This window comes from Chelonus insularis, unplaced genomic scaffold (genome assembly GCF_013357705.1).
Source record: "Chelonus insularis isolate UGA/USDA-ARS -01 unplaced genomic scaffold, ASM1335770v1 contig_44_pilon, whole genome shotgun sequence".
NCBI classification, from domain to species: domain Eukaryota; kingdom Metazoa; phylum Arthropoda; class Insecta; order Hymenoptera; family Braconidae; genus Chelonus; species Chelonus insularis.
Window position 1 is genome coordinate 60,368 of NW_023276585.1, and position 24,589 is coordinate 84,956.

Consider the following 24,589-nt stretch of genomic DNA (forward strand, 5'->3'; position numbering starts at 1 on the left):
GGCCACCGAAGTTCCTGTCAGCTGGCAAATTCAAACTGAGAATTAATTAATTCTCAACATGCCGCCCGCCATCAGCAACTGGTTGATGATTGTCTTCTAGTTGATTCTGCTGCTGAGCTTCAGGAGTTGGGTTGATTGGTAGAATGGCTAGCTTGACGATTGGTCTGACCAACGTCGTTGTTGGTGTCTTCACCGTTGCTACTCGTGGCAGCCCGTCTTGCCCTGGGTGCAATTGAATGATCCTCACGAGTGGCCATTTTGTGGGGGGAAATTTTTCATCTGTTAGCAAGGCTAGTGCACTAACTTAAATTGTTCTGTTCCTGAAAAACCACTTAGAAATGGCTTGTAATTTTTGTACGTAAGATTGTGACCACCTGTACCAGAACTGCTGTGATTGTCGTTGAATCATCCGCCATCGATTTTGAATTGAATGTGCAGGTTCTGAGGTTGATGGTTCAGGAACAGTGTTGAGTGCTGACCCAATAAGAATGTGTCCAGGAGTGAGTGCTTAAATGTCTTCTGGGTCATCACTGATTGGCTCTAGAGGTCTTGAGTTGAGAATGGCTTCTATTTGTGTCAGTAGTGTGGTGATCTCTTCAAACGTGAAGAGTGATTCTTTTACTGTTCTCGTCAAATGAAATTTAAGTGATTTCACTACTGACTTCCACTTGCCACCCATGTGTGGTGCTGCAGGTGGGTTGAATGACCATTGAGTGCTGTTGGTGATGATGAATCTAGAGATGACCTCATGTTCTCTGGTGAATTGTGTGAATAATTTCTTGAGTTCTATATCAGCTCCTATGAAATTTCTGCCACAGTCAGAAAAGATTGTCTGGCATAATCCTCGTCTAGAGGTGAATCTCCTGTAGACAGCAATGAATGCTTCAGTTGAATAGTCACTAACTGCTTCCAAATGAACTGCAGAAGTTGACATGCAGACAAATACACAGACCCAAGCTTTTCTAGTCTTGGCTCCTCTGCCTGATGATGTTTTGATTGTGAATGGCCCAGCATAGTCTATGCCAGTATGAGAGAATGGCCGTGAAGGAGTGATACGTGATTGTGGCAATTGGCCCATGAGTTGTTGTGCTCTTATGCCTCTTTGTCGAGCACATTCGAAGCACCGAAGTATGAATGTTTTTACTAGAGCTCTTCCACCTATGATCCAGTAACGTTGTCTGATTGTTGTGAGTGTAAGTTGAGTGTCACCATGTAGTGTGGTTAAATGATAATGTCTAATAACAAGAGTGGTAAATAGTGAATGTCGAGGTAGAATTGATTGATGTTTTGAATCATGACTCAACTGAGCATGCTGAAGTCGTCCTCCTACTCGTAGAACTCCTTCTGAGTCAACGTATGCTGTGAGTCTGTTGAATGAATGGTTTGGTGGAAGATGTTAATTGTTGGATAAAGTCCTGATTTCTTGGTGAAAATGTGCTGCTTGAGTAGACTTTATCCAGAAGATTCTCGCTTTTTCGATATCAGCTGTTGTGATTGATGCTAAAGGACTGGTAACTGGTGAATGTCGAAGTCTTGAAGTGAATTTAATGATTAAGGCGGTAATTCTAAGTAACTTGTTAAGTGTAGAATATCTGTTAACCAAGTCCCATTGAATTATTGTATTTTGAATTGCTGCTATGAGTGAAATTCCAGGACGAGCTTCTAAGTTACAAGCCTCGTCAGCTGGTGGTGAATTTACTGGCCAGTTTTCTTGATTTTCAGCTAACCAGGTGGGTCCCCTCCACCATAGTGAGTAATCTTTTAATTGATTGGCTGTGATGCCTCTTGAAGCACAGTCCGCTGGATTTTCCTTGCCAGAAATGTGGTGCCAGTGCGCGTCCGCAACTAGTTCTTGAATTTGCCCTACTCTGTTCCTGACAAAGTCCTTCCAGCGTCCTGCATTTGAATTGATCCATGAATGAGTGATTGAAGAGTCCGTCCATAAGTGAATTGAATGTATGTTCACTCTGTGGAGTGTAGCTCGAACATACTTTGTGAGTTTTGCTAGAATTAACGCAGCAGTTAACTCTAGCCTGGGGATCGTGATTTGTTTGATTGGTGCTACTTTAGTTTCCGCACAGATGAGTGTGATTTTGGGCCCTGTGGACGGTGAATTGATTTTTAGGTAGATTGCTGCAGCCATCGCAAGCTGTGAAGCATCAGAGAATCCATGAATTTCGACAGTTGAATGTCTGGTTGTGTGAATCCATCGTGGAAGTGAAATCTCATAAAGTTGAGTGAATTCTTCCCTGATGATCAGCCAGCGATTGATGATTGATTGTGGGACTGGTTCGTCCCAGCTGAGGTTGTGTAACCAAAGTTCTTGAAGGAGCATCTTAGCTCTGATTGTGATTGGTGACACAAACCCCAAAGGATCATAAATTTAAGTCACTTCTGAAAGAATGAGGCGTTTTGAATATGTTGACTCATGAGTGACTGATTTTGATGTGAATGTGAATGTGTCTGAGCTTGAATTCTATTGAAGTCCAAAAATTTTTGTAGTGCAGTCTTCGAAGGTGATTTTTTGTTGATTGCCTGATGATTGTGACGTTTTTTGAAGAAGTGATTGACTGTTAGATTGCCATTTTGCAAGGGGAAAGCCGCCCGCCTTGCACAAGTTGATTAATTCCTCAGCAACTTGAATTAATTCTTCTGGAGAATCTGCTCCTCCAAATATGTCGTCGACATACCTGCTTTTAATGATTGTCTGAGTTGCTTTTGGATATTTATGGCCTTCATCCTCTACTAATTGCAGTAACACACGAACTGCTAGATAAGGAGCTGATTTAGTGCCGTAGGTTACTGTCGTGAGTTGATATGGAATGATTTTGTTGTGATTGTCTAGCCTAAGAATTTGTTGAAGCTTCCAATCTTCACGATAAATCATTATTTGACGATACATTATTGTTATGTCAGTTGCGAATACGTATTGATGTTGACGAACCCAAAGAAGTACGTCAAAGATGTCTAATTGAATTTTAGCTCCGGTGTGAGTGATGTCATTCAATGAAACTCCAGTTGAGCTCCGGCTGGATCCATTGAAGACGACTCTAAGCTTGGTGGTAGTGCTACTTGGTCTTAAAACCCCATGATGAGGAAGAAAGTATGGGTGAATGTCTTGAGATTCTTGATTGATTGTTGGAGCTGGTCTCATGTGACCAAGTTCTTCGTATTCTTTCATGAATTGTCTGTAAAGATTGCTGTACTCAGTCTCGTTGGTTAGTCTTCTCAACTGACGTTTCAAACATCGATACGCAGTTGTATAGGAGTCTCCAAGAGCTGCAGGTAAAGAAATGAGTGGAATTCTGACAATGTATCGTCCTGATGAATGTCTAGAGTGAGTTGATTTAAAGAAATCTTCACATTGTTGGTCCAAGGATGATAATTGATGTTGATTTGACATGTTGATTCTGACCCTCACTTGTAGTTGAATGCGATGAGCGTTGTTGATTGTCTGATTTGATTCGTGGCTCCAGTTTCTCCAACGTTCGAATCCGAGCCAATAGGAAGTCATGGAACTCTGAGTAAGTAGGCATTCGCTCAAGATCATTATCCTGAGTTTCCCAGAGCTCACGAGTATGTTGATCGAGATGTTTGAGAATGTGAAAGATGAGAATTGTATCCCAATTCTCGGTTGATTGTCCCAATAGCTTGAGTGAGTCCAATGAATTGTCTACGATGGTGAGTAAGGATGAGATCTTAGCTGAATGTAGTGGAGCTCTTTTTGACTCAGCAAACTGGCTGAAGAGTTTTTCCAGGTAAACATTGAACGGCCTCTTGCGATTTTCGTACCTGGACTTGAGTGTCGCCCATGCTTTTGTGAATGATTCCTTCGTGTGAGGAAGGTTCTCAACCAGAGAAAGAGCTGGACCTGAAAGAGCTGATTTAAGATAATTGAATTTGATTACCTCATCCAGACCAGGTTGATTGGCTATCATGGACTCGAATTGATCTCTGAATGACAACCAGGAGGCACTGGTTCCATGAAATTCGGGCACTGACAGCTTAGGAAGTCGGGCTAAAGCTTGTGCGACGTTAGATGCACCACTGGTTGATGTTGATTGTGCTGGAGGTTCCTTGGAAGCTACTTTAGCAGATATCATGAAGAAGTCTGAGACTAATTTGTTGAATGTCTCAAAGACATCATCCACAATGTACGGATGATGAAATTGAGATGGTGGCCAAACCTCCTCGAGCACTTGGTGTTCTGAATTGAAAGACTCGTGCAACGCTGTAAGTTGTTTTTCCAGTGAGAGTCTTTCTTCTTTGGTGATTGTCTGTTGTTGGTCTCTGATTTGTTGAGTGAATGACTGGGCTAAGCGTAGCCGAGCCATTTGAGACTTGATTTTGAAGGTCAATTGAATGGGTAGACCTGGATTAGGTGGTGTGATTGTCTGTATTGTGCTTTCCGTGGTCGATCTCCGTTGTGGCTGGAGATCTGGTTCTTCTAATTGATCAGTTAAAATACCAAACTTCTCTACGCAAACGTCAGGAGTCACGCTGATTGTTGGTTGAGGTTTTGAGGTCTTGGACTCTTGGTCCGCACTCTTTTTTGATGGTCGGCCATTTTGTGCACTTGAACACTTGATTGTCTTTGTCTTTTTCACTTGTGGCACCAAAATTTTAATACTTCAGAACCGAGAGCTCTGATCCGGCTCGAAGGACCATTAAATGTTGAGATTATCTCAACTCGTGAATTAACCTAACCGTTGAAGGATAGGGATGATTGTGCCGGAACTGAGTGAACGGAAGTCAGGTTTTATAAAAAATGAAGTATCTTTATTTTAAGCACTAACAGGTACACTAAATACACAGACAACTTTGTGTTACTAACTAGGAAGACTGAATGTCGCTTAAAATCACTGAATGTCTATTTAATTATACTGAATCTGAATTGAATGTCCAAAATATACTCAACTTGGTGTGTTCGGTATTATTGACCTCCCACACGAGCTCAGCACGCTTCTCAAGTTGAGCAAGAATGTGATTGTGCACGTGGCGTTAGCCTATCAATGCAATGCAAAATGAATCTTGATGAAATGTCGTGAATTACACTGAAAAATCTTGAAATATTTCTTGATTCTAGTTTTAGAATGAAGCTTGAATGGATGTGATAATTTTCAATAGCACTAGTACTGATGATTGACTCAAACTTGTAAGATTTGTTAAGTATGAATAAGAATGGCGTGTACACGTGGACGAGAACAGTGAAAGAATGGCGACAGGAACTTTATTAGTCAAAAGGGACTACTCAATTATGATTTTCGATGATGTGGCATGCGAAAACCAAGATAATATGCGAATCTATTTTTGTATGGGATGACATAGAGAAATTAACTGCTTTTATCTTTGTCAAACTTATGTACGAATCCTAAAATATTCGGTACGTGGCAATACAAACTCTCTTGATCTTTTTAGACAATATGAATTTAAAACACATTTACGATGATCATGTAAATACTGACATGACTTATTCTCATTTTTGAGATATATGTTCAATGTGCTGGAATAATGATAAATATGGCTTCTTGGTAATTGATAAAGACAGTGATCTTAATAATAGGCGATATAGAAGAGGATTTGATTGCTTTATAAGTATAAATTTACCGTAAATACATTAAACTTTACATTATTTATGTGATTGTCAAAGTGTCAACATGAAAACTACGAAGCTGCAACAAGAAAAAAAAATATTGCATCAAATAGCAAAAGCTAGTGATGCAATACGCCAAAAGCATAAGTTGATTAAACTTGGAAGAGATATGACTCAACAAACCATGAATGGAATATTTAAACCTATAGTAACTTAAACAATTAGCTGATAAAACACTTATTAAAAAAGAATCTCAAGAAATAAAAATAAAGAAAGAAGAAGTTGAAAGCAAGCAAGGAAGCCTCACACCTGATTTTGAAATAACTGATGATGATTCTTATACAACAGCAACAATTACCCATCAAAGTACTTCGATTAAAGACATACCTGTAGTAAAATATTTAAAGATGATCGATTCTAAGCTCTTGTCCAAAGACTTAGATACAAAGTATGGCATAAGAAAGTTAAAAGGTAATCGACTGATGATGGGTGATTCTAAAGTCAGGTTCGATAATAATGCATTTATATTGGTGATAAAAAATACAATGCTATTTCTGGTTTATTAGAATTATTATTTATGAATTCTCCTGATCAATCAAAAATAACAAAACAAGATGAAAAAATGTATAGCAGAATTATCAGTATGACAAACGCCTATCGAAAGCATTATCTTCTCGACAAAAGTATCAGAGTAGATAGAAATTTAAAAAAAGTCACCGAAATAATCAGTAAATATTGTAAAATATTTGTATGTCGCCATCTAATAACTATTAGACTAACGACAGTTTTATAAGTTGTTGACGTTGCTTGACGATTAGATTGTTTATAGCAACGAGGGGAGAATTTGTTTATCGCCAGTTTTTGACTGAGACTTAAGTTGACCGCACAGATTCTTTTTTCCTTATTAATTGCTGTCAATCTTTAATAAACTTTTTCCTTTATTTATTAATTTTCCAACGTTGTTATTTGTTCTTATTTTACAATATATGACAAAAAGTGGGGAAAGTTTACCACGGTATATGATTGAACAAAATCATCCTATCGATTATATTTATTGGGATGATCCCGATGAACTTGTAGATCGACTTCGTTTACTTATTGCATCTCAAACTGCTGGAAATTTCAGTTATACTAACGAAATTTTATTAATTTTAGAGGAATTACGCGAAGCTAAAATTATTTATTAATCTGATGTATTCTACACAGCTACTCATTCTTTAAAGAACTCTTAAAGTAAGAAGTTTACAAATGAGTGTTGACGTTTTTGGACGATAGTGAATAAAAGATATTGTGAAAAGTGCTATTCGCGGGCCTCCTGGTGAAGGATTCCAATTAACTGCTGATCAACAATTTGACATAGATCATAAAAGATTGTGTAATCTCGCTGAACCAGTAGATTTGAATGATGCAACATCATTAGGAGTAATTGAAAAAAAGATTACAATTTTAAAAAATTTTATTGAAATAGAATTACGTCTGTTACGCGAAACTGTAGCAAATTTAAGAAGAATTGTTGAAGAAAATAGAGAAAGAATCAAAATCATTAATGTTCAAGGAGAGCAACATATTGAATCATCACAAAAACATCGTAAACGTCTGAAAGAAGAATTGAATGAAACAATTGAACTGCATGAGTCAGATCGATTACGTTTACTGAAAAAAGCAAATCGTAAACAAGCTGAAAGTATTAAACAATTGGAAGAAAATATTCGGAAATATCTTGATCAGCAGCATCATGAACAAGGAGAAAAAAATAATAACTGAAGAGCGACATAGATCGATTAGGAGAAATTATCAACGACGACATGTTAATATACGTGGTCTTGATGAAACTTGGCAAGCTGATCTAGTTGACATGACAGCATATAAAACTTATAATAAAGGTCATCAGTATTTGGTGACTGTTATTCATGTTTTTTCAAAATACGCTTGGGCTGTGCTCACAAAATTTAAAAATGGTAAAGATGTCGCTCATGCAATGAAATCTATTCTATCACGAAAAAGAGTACGAAAATTTTCGTATGTTGATAGAGGAAAGAAATTCTACAATAGAGATTCTGAAACATTTATGAAACAATATAATATCAAAATGTATTCTACATTCAGTAATCTTAAGGCATCTATATATAAACGATTTAATCATCCATAAAAAGTAAAATGTGGAAACAATTTACGTTGCAAGGTAATTACCAGTGAATAGACATCTTACAACAATTGATGACATCATATAACAATAGCAAACATAGAACCATCGAAATGAAATCGATTGATGTTACTTCAGCCAATGAGAAACAATTACGTCATACTATCTACAATAATAAGCTTGAAGTTCAACAAAAAAATATCAGTGCTCTGCAGTGGTCTGGGTGCGACCCGAAAGATCCACACGACCAACTTCCCAGTGGAAAAAAAAAAAAAAACAATTTGAATAGAACCCGTTTCCATTTTTTATAACAAATGGGATTGTTATAAACGAAATGAGTCTGTTTATTAACTTCCCATTAGGAAGTTATTGTAATGGTCCGATTTGGCGACGCTGGAATTTTGACAGATCTCGATGTTTTAACATGTGAGGAGTTCATATCGATAGTTTTTAAGAAGATGTATGTATGTACGTATGTACGTATGTGCGTTCGGGTTGCAAGTTATTTCTTTCGTTCACGGTTTCTCAAAAACTAATTAAGATATCCACTTCGGATCAATTGCATTCGATAAAGAATGTGACAAAGAACAGGTGAAAAGATTTTAAATAAAATTGGTCGATTAGTTTTTTTTTTTATGGGCAAAAAAAGAATTACAATACAAAACTAGCGAAGGTTTCAAACTTATATCTCGAGAACGGTTGGTCCTACAACAAAAAACTAAAGTACTTTTTTGTAGAGAATTTTCTTGCAAATATTTTATGTCCTATGTTTTCTTTCAGGGGACCTACCATTTCAAAGTTATTCAAGGTTAAAGGTCCCAAAAAAGTGAGGTATTGTACAAACAATAAAACGGTTGGTCCTAAAAATTTAAAAAACTTTTTTATTAATAATTTCGCACAGTTTACTATGATTATTTTAATTTGCTACGAGAAAATTATTATGATCGTTTGATTTCACAATTTCTGGATTTCAACATATTTCGACATTTTAACGTGTGGAATTCATATAAAAAAAATGAAATATCATAATGTCTTCAAAACAGTTATTTTTATGACGAAATCGATAACGACTATTTTATAGTACATTATTTTTTAAACATTTTCTGGTAATTTCCAAAATGTTTTTGAATTTTTGGTGTCGATTGTCACTAGGTAGCGTAAAGCTTAAACAAGTTTGACTTACAAATGAACATTGTTGCTGATACCTATTGTACGATAATGTTCATGAATTTCAGGAAAGCCAATTTGTAATCGAAATCGTCTAATGGGAAGTTCCTCGTGTGGGCGCCCCGAATGGCCTCACACCAATTTTATTCATTTGATATGGTTAGTTACTTTATTTCAGTAAAAGAAAAAATTGTGCGTTAGAAGTATTCGAATGTACCTCATAGATCCTTTTTTTCATTGTTTACAACGAATTTCATTGTTATACACGAAAAAAGTATGTTTTCATTTATGGCATACGGTTGGTAACATTTTTTTAGCAAAAGAAAAAATTACGCGTTGAAAGAATTCAAATATATTGCATAGATCTCTATTTTTATTGTGTATAACAATTTAAAAATTTTTTATTCAAGTATTATTATGATCAATAATCATTTGTTATTAACAATGTTCAATCGTTATGAACACAATTTCTTATTATTACCAATAATCATTGACTATTTTATTATCCTCAACGCTATTTTCTTCATCCCAACACAAGTTTTAAATTTTTTTATTGTTGATTTCGTTTTTTAAAAATTTTTTTTTCTATGAAATACTGTCATCATATTTTTGTACAATTATTCTAAACATTTGATATTCATATTTTTCAAAAGATCTCGAAATTCCGTCTAAAAAATGGTATAATTTATAAATTGCAGAATTTAGGTAGTTCACTATTTTTTCAGTTTTTTGATTCTACATAAAAAATGGCTGGACCGATTTTGCTGAAAATCTAATCAGTTCTATGTTACATAATTACGCGTCGAATGCAATTAGTCCCACATCAATATCATTTTATGTTCTCGAGATAATCGAGGCGAAAAATAATTCCGAACGCACATACGCACATACGTACATACACACACACACAGACGTCCACGTAAAAACTATCGTATTCAACTCTGGGGACCTTAGAACGTGGAGATATGTCAAAATTCGGGATTCACAAAATCGGACCCATTACTATAACTTCCCACTGGGAAGTTAAAAAAAAGACAAAATTCAAGACTGGTAACAAAGTGCGCATAAGTAAATATAAACATGTCTTTGAGAAGGGATACATTCCTAATTGGACAACTGAAATATTTAATGTAAGCCAAATATTAAACACTAATCCACTAACTTATAAGCTTGTCGACTATCGAGATTAACCGATTGAAGGAGGTTTCTATCAAGAAGAATTGACCAAGGTTCAATATCCTGATATTTATTTGGTAGAAAAAATTCTGAAAAAGCGTGGTAATCAAGCTTTTGTCAAGTGGTTAGGATTTTATAAAACGCACAATAGTTGGATTAACATAAAAGATTTATGCTATCTCTAACTAATGAGTTGGAAACAATGACTGCCAAAATGTCTTTAGTGGAAGAGCTAGAAGCAATGGCTGACAAAATGTATAGTGATGCTTAAAATTTACTACGCTATACAAAAGATAAAGCTGCTAATATTAAATAGATACCTTAAACTCATGAAGAACAACAAAAAATTAATAAAGGAAAAAGAAACAATTAAACATCTTGATAAAATTAATAAACGAATGTTAAAAGAAATTATAAGACCATTAAGGATGACAATGATTTCGTCATATTATCTGTAAGAGATGAATTCAAAAATAAAAACTAATGTCAATAATTTGTAATATTTTTTTCATTAAAAAAATTTTTTTTCTCATAAGTTTTACATAAATATTATATTTACAATTATTTATTAACACTATTCAATATGAATCATAACCCCAAGGGAGTGTATCAGTTGATTGTGCTAAAAGAACTCTTTTATTATCTTCCCAAGTTAATGCTAATTTTTTTCTACTGATTGTATGTATTTCATGTTTCTTGCAAACTATATGATATTCCGTTTTACATAAATTATCATGATTAAGTAAGCATTTTTTGTTATCAGCGAATGTGATAGATTTTATTGTTGCAGTTTTGACACCCATTGCTTTATGTTTGTCTTTTTTTTTCTATTTTGAACTTTGAATGTGTTCATTTTGGCTTTCAGATCAATGAATACCGTCATTATTTCACCTTTATTTTCATCTTTCATGAGACCAAAAATTTTTTTAATAACTAATGGAATATTAAAACGGTTATTTGGTGGATAGTCTGAGGTGTCAAATTTATGTATATTATTTTTGATGCAATCATAAACATCAGCATTGAGAAATTGATAAATTAAACTTTCTGTATCTGTGTATAATAATTATACCTGATTGTCTGTCAATTGTCTTTTAATAAAATTGTAATGAAAATCATAAATAAACATTTTTAAAAGATCTAAATCTTCAAATCCTACGTATATCGGCTTATTGAAATATATATTTTTTTGCTCCATTTCTATTATTACCATGTCATTGTCAAAAATTATACTATTGTGGAATTTTGGAGAGGCAATGAGATTTTTTGCACTTCCATTATTTTTCCGTAAACTGCATTATTCATCGATTTATAGAAATTCTTTTCAAAATCATTTTTAGATTTTTTTTCGTGAATCTGTATTTTGATTTACATACTTCTTCATCCATGGTGATTGATTAAATTTAAGGATTCTATGGATTTTGGTTACAACCATTCTTAAATCGAGACATCGATTAAATTTCTGTAGTGAATCACATATTCAAGTTTAGGTAATTATGTCGTCATAAGTCTGTTACTATTGCTGTTTGAAGGTTTGTGGTGTTCAGCACACAATAGCCAATCTTTATGATGCTTGTGTAAGATTTGTGGATACTCTAAATCAACTTCAAAAATGTAACCAATTAAAGAATCCTTGGAGATATTTCTAATTATTAACTTTCCAGTGGGAAGTTATAGTAATGGGTCCGATTTTGTGAATCCCGAATTTTGACATATCTCCACGTTTTATAGTCCCCAGAGTCGAATACGATCGTTTTCCAATGAACGTCTGTGTGTGTGTGTATGTACGTATGTGCGTTCGGAATTATATTTCGCTTCGATTATCTCGAGAACAAAAAATGATATTGATGTGGGACCAATTGCATTCGACGCGTAATTATGTAACATAGAACTGATTAGATTTTCAGCGAAATCGGTCAAGCCATTTTTTTTTTTAGAACCAAAAAACTAGCAAAAATGGAAAACGACCTGAATTTTGCAATTTATAAATTATACCATTTTTTAAACAATATTCCAAAAATCTTAAAAAAAATATAATTATTAAATGATTAGAATACTTGTATGAAAATATAATGACAACATTTTATAGAAAAAAAAAAAAAAAAATTTTAAAAAACAAAATCAGCAATAAAAGAATTTTAAACTTGTGTCAGGATTGAAAAAACAGCATTAAAGACGCTATAATAGTTGATAATAATTGTCAATAATATGGAATTGTGTTCATAACAAATGAACATTGTTACTAACAAGTGATTATTGATCATAGTAATATTTAAATAATAAGTTTTAAATTGTTATAAACAATAAAAATAGGGATCCATGCTATATATATATGAGTATTTTTAACGCATAATTTTTCTTTTACTAAAAAAAATGTTACCAACCGTATGATATAGATGAAAACATAGTTTTTTCGTTTATAACAATTCCATCTGTTATAAAGAATGGGAACGGGTTCTATTCGAATTGTTTTTGTTTCACTGGGAAGTTGGTCGTGTGGACCTTTCAGGTCGCACCCAGGCCACTGCAGAGTGATCGATTACTTTTTGATAATTGAAACTCCGCACCCTCATCATTGTCTTAGTCTGAATCTTTCGTTTCATTTAAATACAAAATTGATACAAATCTATCAACTCCTTCATTTTTTTATTTCTTTCTCTTCTGTTAACATGAAAGAGAAATTTTCTCAGAGAACGATGTTAGGAAACCGTTCGTCTCCCACAACAACATGACAGAACTTGAGCTCCGCCCTAAGTTCAGAAACGTTTCCGAATCTCGACCATTCTGCTATCTGACATCAACAACACGGATCAAAATTTTCGGCCACATCGTCCCATAAGAAATAAACTTCTATTTACGTCTATATTCTCTGAATGTAGTCACACAAATTCATTTGAATTTTTGGAGTATAATGGATGTTATTTTTTATAATTATTAACAGTATTCAATTCGTAATTACCAGGATAATTGTAAAGTAAGTTGAAAGGAAAAAAAATTTAAAACATTCGCCAGTTATACATTTTCAGGAGTAAGAACAGTACTTTCATATTTTCGACCATGTATCTATTGTTTATAGTTATTTGGTATTGAGATGAAAATTTTTGTTTTAATACACATCTATAATTTTATTTTTTCTTTTTTACTATGGTAAGAGTTTCAAAAAATCAATTCGTTATTTTCAAAGTAATTTTCGATTCTCTTAAAAGTATTAAGGGCTTCAAAAATTTTTTAACATAAAAAGTTGATATGAGTACTATGAATAAATTAATTATAATAATTACATCAACTGAAATTTCCAGAAGAAATGTAAAAAAAAAAAGTAACAGATGTCCAAAGTATGAACGAAAATACTGGAATAGAGACAGAGACAGTCTAAAAGATAGAGATAAACGTAATCCTTCATAACAGATCCTTCTAAATTCAAAAGTGAACTGAACTCTGAAATCCAGAATTAAAGTAGAAGTCATAAATTGAATGGATCGTATTTTAGGTAATAAAGTTGGTTGTGCTACTTGATTTTAAGATTGTACATCAAGAGATACTGTAAATAAGTACTGAATAACTGTGATACATATACCATGATTAAGTACATAATCAATAGTATTTCGTTAAGAAGTTCAAGAAACCGAGATCTCAATCAGTATAGTGTCATTAATGAAGCTCATAGGCGTTTTCTTTCTATTGATGATGTCCAGCAAACCGAACGTATATTGAGATTAAATTTACAACAAGAGATTGTATTTGGGATATGTATTAAGTTGTAAAGAAACATTTTCTCTATTTTATTATAAATTTGATGCAACTACTTAAGAACCGTCACCATGGGAGCCAGAAAGTTATAAATTGATTGGTTGCATTTCTGCTAGAGAAGAACGTTTCAATGCAAATACCGAAGTAATAATTAATACAGAAGCTAAATCTATTTTGGTAATTAAAAAGAGGATCTACTTTGCATTCAGAGATCAAGGTGCTTATATCTCTATATTTGCTATAAAGGTTTAGTATTGTGACAAGACGGATTCAACTCAGTGTCCCTTCCGAGCAAGTGGTGACACCTATATCAACCAACGATCCTAAATAGACACTCATGTCGCCACCGATGGGAGAAATCCCTTGTTTGTTTCAGAGTCGCTGTAACTTCCATCGGTCAAAACAAAATCTGCTTGACCTTCAAAGGTCAAGATGACATTCACAAGAAGTTTCCAGAAGGAAGGCACTAAGATAGAAGCAATGGGAGGAGCCTGCCACATGGAGGGGGACTCCCGCCAAAACGCTATCGAGCACGTCGCGACAGACGACCATCTTCAGTTGGGCTGACGCCGTGTAGTAGAACAGACGCTTACGTAAATCGTTCCTCGTGAGATTTAAGTACAATATTTACCTCCACGTTCATAACGGAACGACCGAGAACGGAAGTAGCCGCGAGTGTGCAGTTCCTGGACACGAACATTGGTCAACTTCAGGCGACTACAAGGGTCACAGGTCAACGGACAATTAGGTCGGAACGCCGAGTAGCTTCCCCGCGGACTTGCATAGCCTTAGTAGCCATAGCTCGTTACAATTTTTCTGGAAGGCGAATGAGGCAACTATTGAGTTCTTGAAGACGTCTAATTTCATCATCGGTGACTCCTGGGTCATCTGCCACCATCAGCAGCAGACTACGGGCCCGAGCATCTACAGGGTGAGCTCCATCATAACTTGTACCTTCAAGGGCATAGGGCGAGCCCGTGTATTTATTATTTGTCATCGTTATTTGGCACTTCAGGCAACTCATTATTGTCACATTGCTATCTCGTACCCGGATCGTATTCACCAATTACACATAACATTTATTAATTTTAATTATTGGTATTTTCTCATAGTCTCTGTAAAATCGTGTAACCGAAGGCCCACTCCAGGTCGTGGGATAGTGAATCCTGCGTGGATTGTATATTAAGATATTGTAATAAACGCAAGAATACTTTCATGTGGATGCAATTCCCTTGGGCTAACTACCCCCTAGTAAGTTTGCGTGAGAATTACAGGATACGAGGAATCTCCAAGGAATACCGATTTATTCCGTACTGAATAAGGAAAAATATTGTCCGATCTTCTTCTCACTTTGCACATTTGCACGTGGATCTGTTCCCGCTTAAACGTCGTCACTTCTCTCGCTCTCGTTCCATCTCACTCTTTCTATTTCTCCATCGAGCAGGACGAAGGTAAGTGAGAACGAATAAATTACGCAAAGGCAGTTATTTTCTCCATATTCAGGTTGGTAAACTCCTCCCGAGTACCCTGGAATATTCTGGTACTTTTTACATATTCCCATATACTTTCCCCTTCCTCATTTATGAAATGTAATAGAAAAGGAAATACTTACTATACCTATGATCCTAGATTTCCCGCACTTTTTCAAGCATATACTCTCATTCAAATATATAACCCATCCTGCCTCCCAAAAGATAAAATTTTAAAATATAAGAATTATTTTCTATTTTCTTTCTGGCGCGAACGCCATTTTCTCGCCAGAACATTTCAGTATATAACTTGCCCGGAGGTATCAGTGAATTTTGTTCATTTTCCGGTGAGATCAATTGGCCATGAAATCGCACTGATTGAACAGACGATCTATACATATGTCGATAATGTTGTTGAAATTGAACAGCCGACATTTTTGGACAAAGGAGATGGTACATAGTATTTACCCTCACGCGGATGTCACTGCAAGCCCGGCTATCAAGCTGACATTGAAAAACAGTAGTGTAATAAGTGTCCTATTGGAAAGTTTAAACATAAGGTGGCTTCACATACGTGTGAGAAAAGTTCTGCTCACAGTACAACACCAGATTATGGATTTGCTATATGCCACTGCGATATTGGCTATTTTAAAGAACTTGAAGATCCTAAAAAATGCTATGCACCCGTAATTAATTATGCAATTCAAGTAAGAGCAAAAACAACACGAGGATGGAGTAAATATACATTTGTAATTTTCAAAAATACTGCTCATATGATAGAATTTGGTAAATATGTAATATATTTGATTATTTACCGTTGGAAAGAGTATATATTCATTTTTTTTGTACATTTTATAGATCACGTTGGTGATAATGACAACATGCAAGTATCTATAATTGCGAGGACAATTGTCGTAGTAGTAGTTCTGCTTGTGATAGTCATACATTTTTTTTATTGATTTAGGGTGGAAATATACCTCTTTGTTGAACTGCACCAGAAGCAATAACATTTAGAAAATCTACAAGTGCATCAGATGTGTGGAGTATGGGCATAGTTTGTGGGGAAGTTAGGTCATATGGTGAGAGACCTAATTGGAATTGGTCGAACCAAGATGTTATTTAATCAATTGAGAAGGGATACCGATTGCTAACACCAATGGATTGTCTTGAAGCTATATATCAATTAATGCTTGATTGCTGGCAAAAAAAGCGAACTCATCGATCTAAATATCGTTCTTCTTTTAAAAAATATTATATAAATATAAAGAATTATTTAACATTTTGATAAAATAACACTGACGATATAAAGATAAACAGATGTGATGATGACTATTCCAAAATACAAATAGTGTCCGTAAGATAATTTTACTCCAGTGTCTGTATATTAAAATTGTCTTTTTGTATTCGTTTAATAGAATTATGTGTGTAAGTTTCACTTTTTGCTCACTTGTATTATTCATCATTTACATAATATCAACAAAGTAATTAATGTAAAGAGAGTGGAAGAGAGTGAAAGAGAGAACGTGAGCAAGAACAATAAATTAATAGTATATTACGACCCAAGGCCAGAAAGTTGAATTTCCCGGCGTGTGTCGTATACTATTTTTCTTGATCCCGCCGAAAGTAAGTTCGATAATCACTTTACAAGCTAAACGGTTGTATGTAGGATGCCCGCCCGACTTCTGCAGAGCCGAGGTTTTTGCTGGTCGGGGGCGGGCATCAGCAAAAAAGTTTAAAGTCAGGAATTGGTTTAAAATTATTTATACACAAATAATAGTGAAACTCATTACAGGAAAGTCAAATAATAACCAACAATAATACTATTATACTATGTTTATAGTCTTGATATAAAATTATTCTCCATATTTGATAAAAAGAAATAAAAATTAAAAGTAAAATTCAAAGTACAATCGTTGAATGTACAATATTCAAATTTAATGAAGGATTGAATGGCTCTTTTGTCCTTCATTTATTTCTTATGTTTCATTACTTTGCAAACATATGTAGAGTATTCTACGAGTCATTGAAATATGCAACTTTTTTTTTATAGCTCATCTGATTAAAAGAAACATAATATTCATGTGGACAACATCCTTAAGCCACTTGTCATCTCCTCAATAGATTAGTTTATGTTCCCGAGCCACAAAAATCTTTCAGTTAATCGAAGTACGCATTAAGGAAGTTTTCGTGCTACAATATAGCAAAAAAGTTATTGTAAGATGTGAGATAATCTAATGCATTAATATATTTATAATTTCAATTGCACTCCAAAACATTTTGAATGAGTGTGTACTCATATATACTTACACATTCAAAAGTTGACTATACAAATAGACTATTACTATTTTCCTTTCGATCGTGCAACACTGTATGGTATATTTCAAAATCCCGATAGATGGCGAACCAAAAAGAGAGAGAAAGAGCTATTCTTTATGCTGTTTTCTCACTAGTGTGGATCTTAGTTATCATGAAAACGTTTTCAAAGCTTCTAAATTTATATTTAGATTCAATTATGGAAAAATATTAAAACTATCGCGCTATAAAGGAATATTAATTGAACAAAAGAATCTTTATAAAACGATTAAACATTGTATCAGATATGGAAAAAGCAAAAAAAAGAAACGTAAAGAAATAATCCGTGAAACTTCTGACCTCTGCATAAAATGTCAGTCAATTATAGTAGAAGCAATTTCTGCTACTGCAAAATTTAACGGAACATTCAATATCTGTGAAGAAGAAAATTCAATTTTAAGCATCTTAAAGTATTTTTAAGCATATATTTTTAGAGTAATTTTTTTTTTCTTTCAAATTAATAAATCTTGATAACTAATCACTATGTACTTATGTCTATGAAAGGTAATAAAATTGAGAAATGCTATTGTTATGGAAAAAGTCAATATAACAAATTTTATTTAAAACAAATAAATATATATATATACAGTACATTTCCATACATAATAATACAATTACTATCATTCCAATATCACACATGCATTCCAGTCCTTAATCACTCTATGTAAAAAATTCAAGTTAGCTTTAAAAAATGATATTTAACAAAAAATAAATTGTTAAGTTAATATACATAGTACATTTTAATTAATCAATAACATAAAATTGATTTTCAAAAGATGCTATTAAATATTATAGTACAATTACTAGCATTTCCATATCAAACATTCTTTCCAGTCGTTCAAAACATTTTCAAAAAATTTAATTTAAGTTTAGTTTTCAATCTATCTTGAAAAATAATATCATTCAAGGAAATTCAATGTCTGTACAACTATTAAATTGGTTTAATAAATAGTAATATTTACAAATTATGATGCTAAAAGTTAACATTAAAAAAATACAATTTTAACTTAATTAATTTTTCTATCAATTTTTATCTACGTCGTTTACATGGTGGAGGCAAACAATCAGAATCATCTTTAAATCTATATATCTCAATATAATTACATAAATTTTCCGCAGTAATAGGTGCTCTAATACTATGGCAAACAGACTGAGCAGTGGTGAAAGAATTGGGAAAAGATTTATCCGTCCTTTCACGCATAAACACCCAATGTCCATTTTCGAATGTACATTCAATTATTTTATTATGTAAATCTTCAATTGCTTCAGTAATTTTCATGTGATCAAATGGTTCTTTGAATCCTCCAATATATAAATGACCTATTTTTCTGGTTAGAATACCCATACCCGATTCAACGACTATTTTTAATTTAAAATCTACAGAATTTATTGGCTTCCATTTTAATACTTCTCCTGCAGTTCCAGGGATGTAGGGCTCCTTCGAAGGCTGGAAGATTAATCCGTCCAGTTGATGACCCAATTGTTCGGCGAATTTTGCACTCAACAAACTGTTGGCTTGTGTGATATCCCAAAAATGCTTTAGTCGGACAGGAAAAGGTTCTTGTTCCCGGCATATTATACCTTCATTTAATGCTCGATAACGGCTTCCCATTATTTCTCTTTCGATGATGGTATATCGATCGGGGAAGAATGATTTTTCAGATACATCGTTCCCGTCATACATGATTACATCATAAGCCAAGTACCTGGGATATTCGGTACTATTTACTTTATCAATGACCATTTCGCCATCCAATAAAGTATCTTTCAGAGATCTTGAAAGATCTCGAGGGTGTGGAAATTTTAATCCAGACACTTGGAATACACTATTATCTCGATCGATGAAAACTGAGTAGCTTATCAAAAGAAACCCAGTTCTTTTGAAACCATGGGTACAATGGACTCCAATAATCTCCAATGGATTTTGTGCAATAAAATTTTTGCAAATTTCAATAAAAATCTTGGTTTGTTTTATGGAGGGAGTTTCTCCATGACCTCGACATTGAAGTTTGAGGTAATGACAACCGTGGGTTTCGACGTCAGCTTTATTATAAAATCTGTCAGTATTTGTCAAATCTATTAGTAATCCCATTTTCAGTCTTTGACTCTTTGATGATGTAAACAACATGACAATGTTGAAGTTGCAACGTTATTTAGTTTGAAAACAAAATTACAACGTGAAAATTTAGTTATCAGATGGAGTAGAAACAGGAAGAATAGAGTTTATAAGTTGTTCACAGAAAAAAGACATTCTTCAGAAACTTGACTATTATATTTTTCTGATAGTGGTGTTTTAAATGCAAGAAATTTATCGTTTATTAATTTTATACTTTTTCGAGGACAGTGTAACCATCGTGGAAGGATCATTCCTTTGCTATTTTCGGCACTCCAACTTGACATTGTTCGTTCACTTGACCTCAACTGCATAAATCAATCTTTTTCTATTACAAACACTTGCTTTCACTTTCAAATATTTGTTTTTACGTTTTGATTATGCAAATGTTGCATAAAATTGAAACTGCACTTGTATTTTTACAAAAAACAACCGGTTAAAAAACGTAAGATGTGCACTGGTTGACATCTAAGTCTCAAGTAATATCAAACAGTTTTCGTTGCCTAGACTTCCAGTCTTGTGCGCCACCTGGTAGCGCATTAAATGCCTCTGGTGGCATTGCTACGAAATAATAAACTATCCGGCGGTAATAGCCCGTCGTGGATTTTTGTTTAAATCTGCATATAAGTAAAAACCCGGCCTGTGTATTAATATTATTTATTATAGGAGGAACAGTGGGTAATTTATTATACAAACGTCAATTTGTTAAAAATATGCTGGTGTTTATACGTTATAATAGTCAAATAACCTTATTTTTATGTAAGTTTTTATATGTATTTGAATGTTATTGTTAATAAGTAGAGTACTACTTACGTTTTATCGTATTCAGATTTATTCGAGAATTATTTATTTAAATAAATAAATAATTCGATATGTTATAATATAAAACATTTTTTACAGATAAAAAAATTAGAAGCTGAAGAAAAATCATTTCATGTTCGAGAAATTTCTAACAAACCACTACCAGCTTATGGTAGGGTAGCAATAGGGTCCTATCCCCAGAATCATCACCAACTCTATCACCATCAATAGTTCTGAATAATGTTGAGGATCTAACCACATTTACCGGAAAAAGGATAATAATCATTTCCAACGCAAAACAATCTGGCAAGAATAATAGGATTTGATCTTTGTAAGGTACTAATTGCTGAGGTGGATCAAGGTGAATGTGAAAAATCAGGTCCAAGTTGGAGAAAACCAAATGTTAAAACAATGTTGAAGTTGCAACGTTATTTAGTTTGAAAACAAAATTACAACGTGAAAATTTAGTTATCGGATGGAGTAGAAACAGGAAGAATCGAGTTTATGAGTTGTTAGCTAGAGAAGCACAAGCTGAAGAAGACGAGTGGACAAAGTTTCATCACTGTTAAAAATAAACTTACTTTCGCAATACTGAATCCATCGTTGATAAAGTCGATAAACGATATTGAAAATGTTAAAATTTTTTTTTTTTTTTTTCATTATTGATTGAGTCAACGAATAATCGAATGCATCGAATTCATCAGAATTTTTTTTTAAGTGTAAAGAAAACATTAAAAAAAATGCCTTAAGTGTTAGATAATTCGTTCGATGATTGAAAAGAATGTGTGATATGGAAATGCTAGTAATTGTACTATAATATTTAATAGCATCTTTTGAAAAAATTGAAATGTACTATGTATATTAACTTAACGATGTTTTTTTATTAAATGCTATTTTTAATAGCATTTCTTTAAGTTAAATGTAATTTTCTTACACAGAGTGTTCAAAGACTGGAATGCATGTGTGATATTGAAATGATAGTGATTGTATCATAATATCTAAAAATGTAATGTATATATATATTTATATGAATTGAATGTAATTCGTCATATCGATTTTTTCTACGAAAAAAGCATTTTTCAATTTCATTACTTCTCATAGACATCAGAACATAGTAATTAGTTATTAATGATCAAGACTTATTAATTTAAAAAACAAAAACCCAAAAAAAAAATTCAAAAAGATGTACATAAAATTACTCATGTATATTTATTTACTAAACAATAAGCTTTTTTTAAGTTAATAACATTCATTTTTAACGTTATTAGAGAATGTCATGAATTCAAAAAATACGAACTGTGTAGCATTCTGCTAATTAATTGCGAAAACCTAAGAGCTTTCTAATTGGCTATATGGGTAATCTATATAGTAATATATAGATGTATAAATTTTGATTTTTCTCAAATCAATAATTCTCATAAACTAATAGCAAATTACGATAAACTTATGTCTTTAAGATTCGGTCTTAAACCGAAACATACATCAAAAGAGGTAAACTTAAAAAATCTGTTTTTATACTGACAGTCAATATGGACAATTAAAATTACTCATGTCTCCTTATTTATTAAACAATTAGCAGTTAGAAATTTCACATAAAATGTATGATGAAATAGTCAAAGTCGTGTTTTAGATTGTAATTTGCTTCTTATTTTTATAAAAGGTATTTGATTGCAAAAACAATTAAAATTGACTATTTTGTAGTACCTGCGTGACAATCGAACATTTTTCGAAGAATTTTTACTTTTTCATCCCTATTTAAAAGATTGCAAATACATTATCATCCTAACTTTCTAATTCTCTTTTATTATAAATTTTATTGCACTCTTGGAGATTCAACAGGTAGTTATAGCTGTTTAGGGTAAAGGTTTGCTTACCTGGAATAAAATATATATGAGAAAGTCAAGCAAAACTCGAAAATTTCCAAAAATAATCTTGATTATTTGTTAATCTGAACTATTACACTAAGAGATCATACTTTTATCAAAGTATGGGACATTCCCAATTGTCCATATTGGTTGTCAATATTTTTTTTCTTATAATATATAAATCTTAATTTTTTCAATTGATTCTTAAAATTGTTTTTTTTCCAACTCTATTATTTTTAGTAACTAATAACGAAAAACTCACGTCTAGAAACATTATTAAATCAGAGTCTCGTGTTGAAACTTTGTTATTAACGTAAATAATAAATTGTTACAAGATGAGTGGAATCATTGTCCATTTCAGACAAGTGGCGCCATCCATCCAGACACTCATCGTTGTCTCTCCTCAATCACACCAGCTCTACCACCGAGGGAGATAAAGGTAGGTGAGAACACGCATGACTATATGCACATTATACGCAGAAAATATCTATCAAAAATCTAATTGACTTCCTTGTCCGCCAAGACCCTGGAATACCCAAGCTATTCCTCATTAAAATTCATAAGCTCTCGAACCTGGCGAGGACTTCTTCGAAGTGAATGAGATAGATGGAACGGGACAGAGACAGATAGAGAGAGGCCTCATACGACCATTTCCGCGCTTCCTAGTGCATCCCCCATTCCTTAAATTAACTATCCCTTTTCCCTAGAGATCCTTCCTAATCACCACAATATCCAGGAATCCCCTTATTCACTGTATGAGCATTCCATCCATATTCTCTCCCTCAGATCTCTCCCCCTTCAACCCAACCATCTACATCTCTTTCTCCTGGCGCGGAAATAAACCTCTTCGCCAGGAGACATTCAATTGGCGCCCGAACTACCTTGGCGTCAGAAAAAGTCAATTTTTACTTAAAATTTCTTTTTTTTTCATTATCAATTTTCATCTTTAATTATTTACTTTCCATAGTAATCTGCATTAAAAAATCTGCGTATAAGTACATGTGTTTTCTCACCTCTCTTCGACGCGAGATAATTTATTTATTGAAATTAATTTAATATTTTATTTGCTTAACTTTAATTATTTTTGAAAGATAAAATTTTCACGAGAACTTTCTCGAAGGAATATAAAAACTTATTTGTCTAATTGAAACTTGAACGCGTAAGTAATCAACTTTTGACTCGTCACTTGTTGATCGAAGGATTAGATAAAAGGCGGCAAAGCGCTAACACGTGTTGTCCTTTGTTCGATAAAAGTATTTTGTCTTAAATTATTTATCCTCGAGATCATTATTATATAATTATTTATTTGAAAAATTATTTACTCGTTTAGTACGGAACAAACGTTATTTATTTGAATTTATTTACTTCGAGTCGGATAATAAATTCCCCATTGAATTACAAAATAATAAAAATAAATTATTTTATTTATTTAGTTGCGATAAAAACGAGTACTTAAGGACTCCACACCTGAGTCCCTTGGAGATACGCTCGCCTAAAGCCCTAAAGTATCTAGAAAGAGACATAAAAATATAGCTGAATTGTTAAAATTAAAATCTTTTATTTCCCTGGTTGAGAAAAATAGGCAAATAACTATTCATTTGCACTAGTTTCTTAACTCATTATTGTGGGAATCCTGTCTTTCTTTCTAGACGCTTCTAGTAGTTAGAATTTTATATCTTCAATGTACTTTATTATTGATTGACTTGTTTTATGCACTAACATAACTATTGCTTTGGTTTCCATTCTTCTGGAATATTTCTTTGAATTTTATTTTATCATTAAACATAACTGGGTCTTATTCTTACTTTGTTACATTACTAGAAACTATTGATTTTATCTTTCCTGGAAATTCTGATTTTTATTTTTCTGGTTTTGTCTGCTCAGGGTCAAACATCTTCTATTCACGCCGAATCATCTAGGCGAGGGGGATTTGATCCTCTATACTCCACTTCGGACGAAGTTAATTTTCAACAACCAACTGCATTTTCTGATGTGTATGTTCCGGGTCCTAGACCTAATTATTTCGCAAGAGAAGAAGCGTTTCACACCCAAAACGCTATTAACAGGTGGAACTTGAAATTTACGGGGGAAGATTCTCGTGAAGATCTCTTTCATTCAAGAAGTCGAACGTCGTATGTATTTAACAGGTCTTCAAGATCA

The 24,589-nt window shown here is 33.4% G+C and overlaps 2 protein-coding genes across 2 annotated transcripts; both read right to left on the reverse strand.

The window, feature by feature from the left end:
* Window positions 1-508: 508 nt before the first annotated feature.
* LOC118069850 (uncharacterized) lies at window positions 509-2,335 on the reverse strand. Its single transcript, XM_035088193.1, has 2 exons — window positions 1,452-2,335; window positions 509-1,367 (listed from the first exon to the last, which is right to left on the reverse strand). Exons 1-2 carry the CDS (start codon window positions 2,333-2,335, stop codon window positions 509-511), a joined length of 1,743 nt encoding a protein of 580 aa, XP_034944084.1.
* A 16,345-nt stretch (window positions 2,336-18,680) lies between these two features.
* On the reverse strand, window positions 18,681-19,742 carry LOC118069851 (mRNA-capping enzyme-like). The gene has a single exon (XM_035088194.1). It carries the CDS (start codon window positions 19,740-19,742, stop codon window positions 18,681-18,683), a length of 1,062 nt encoding a protein of 353 aa, XP_034944085.1.
* Window positions 19,743-24,589: the final 4,847 nt, after the last annotated feature.

What these genes read in the sequence shown, in the direction of transcription:
- LOC118069851 (XM_035088194.1), bottom strand. Translation starts at nt 19,742, where the DNA reads ATGGGATTACTAATAGATTTGACAAATACTGACAGATTTTATAATAAA.
- LOC118069850 (XM_035088193.1), bottom strand. Translation starts at nt 2,335, where the DNA reads ATGCTCCTTCAAGAACTTTGGTTACACAACCTCAGCTGGGACGAACCA. An exon ending in GCGAGAATCTTCTGGATAAA is followed by an intron (nt 1,368 to 1,451) that starts GTCTACTCAAGC and finishes TTCATTCAACAG; the next exon opens with ACTCACAGCATACGTTGACT.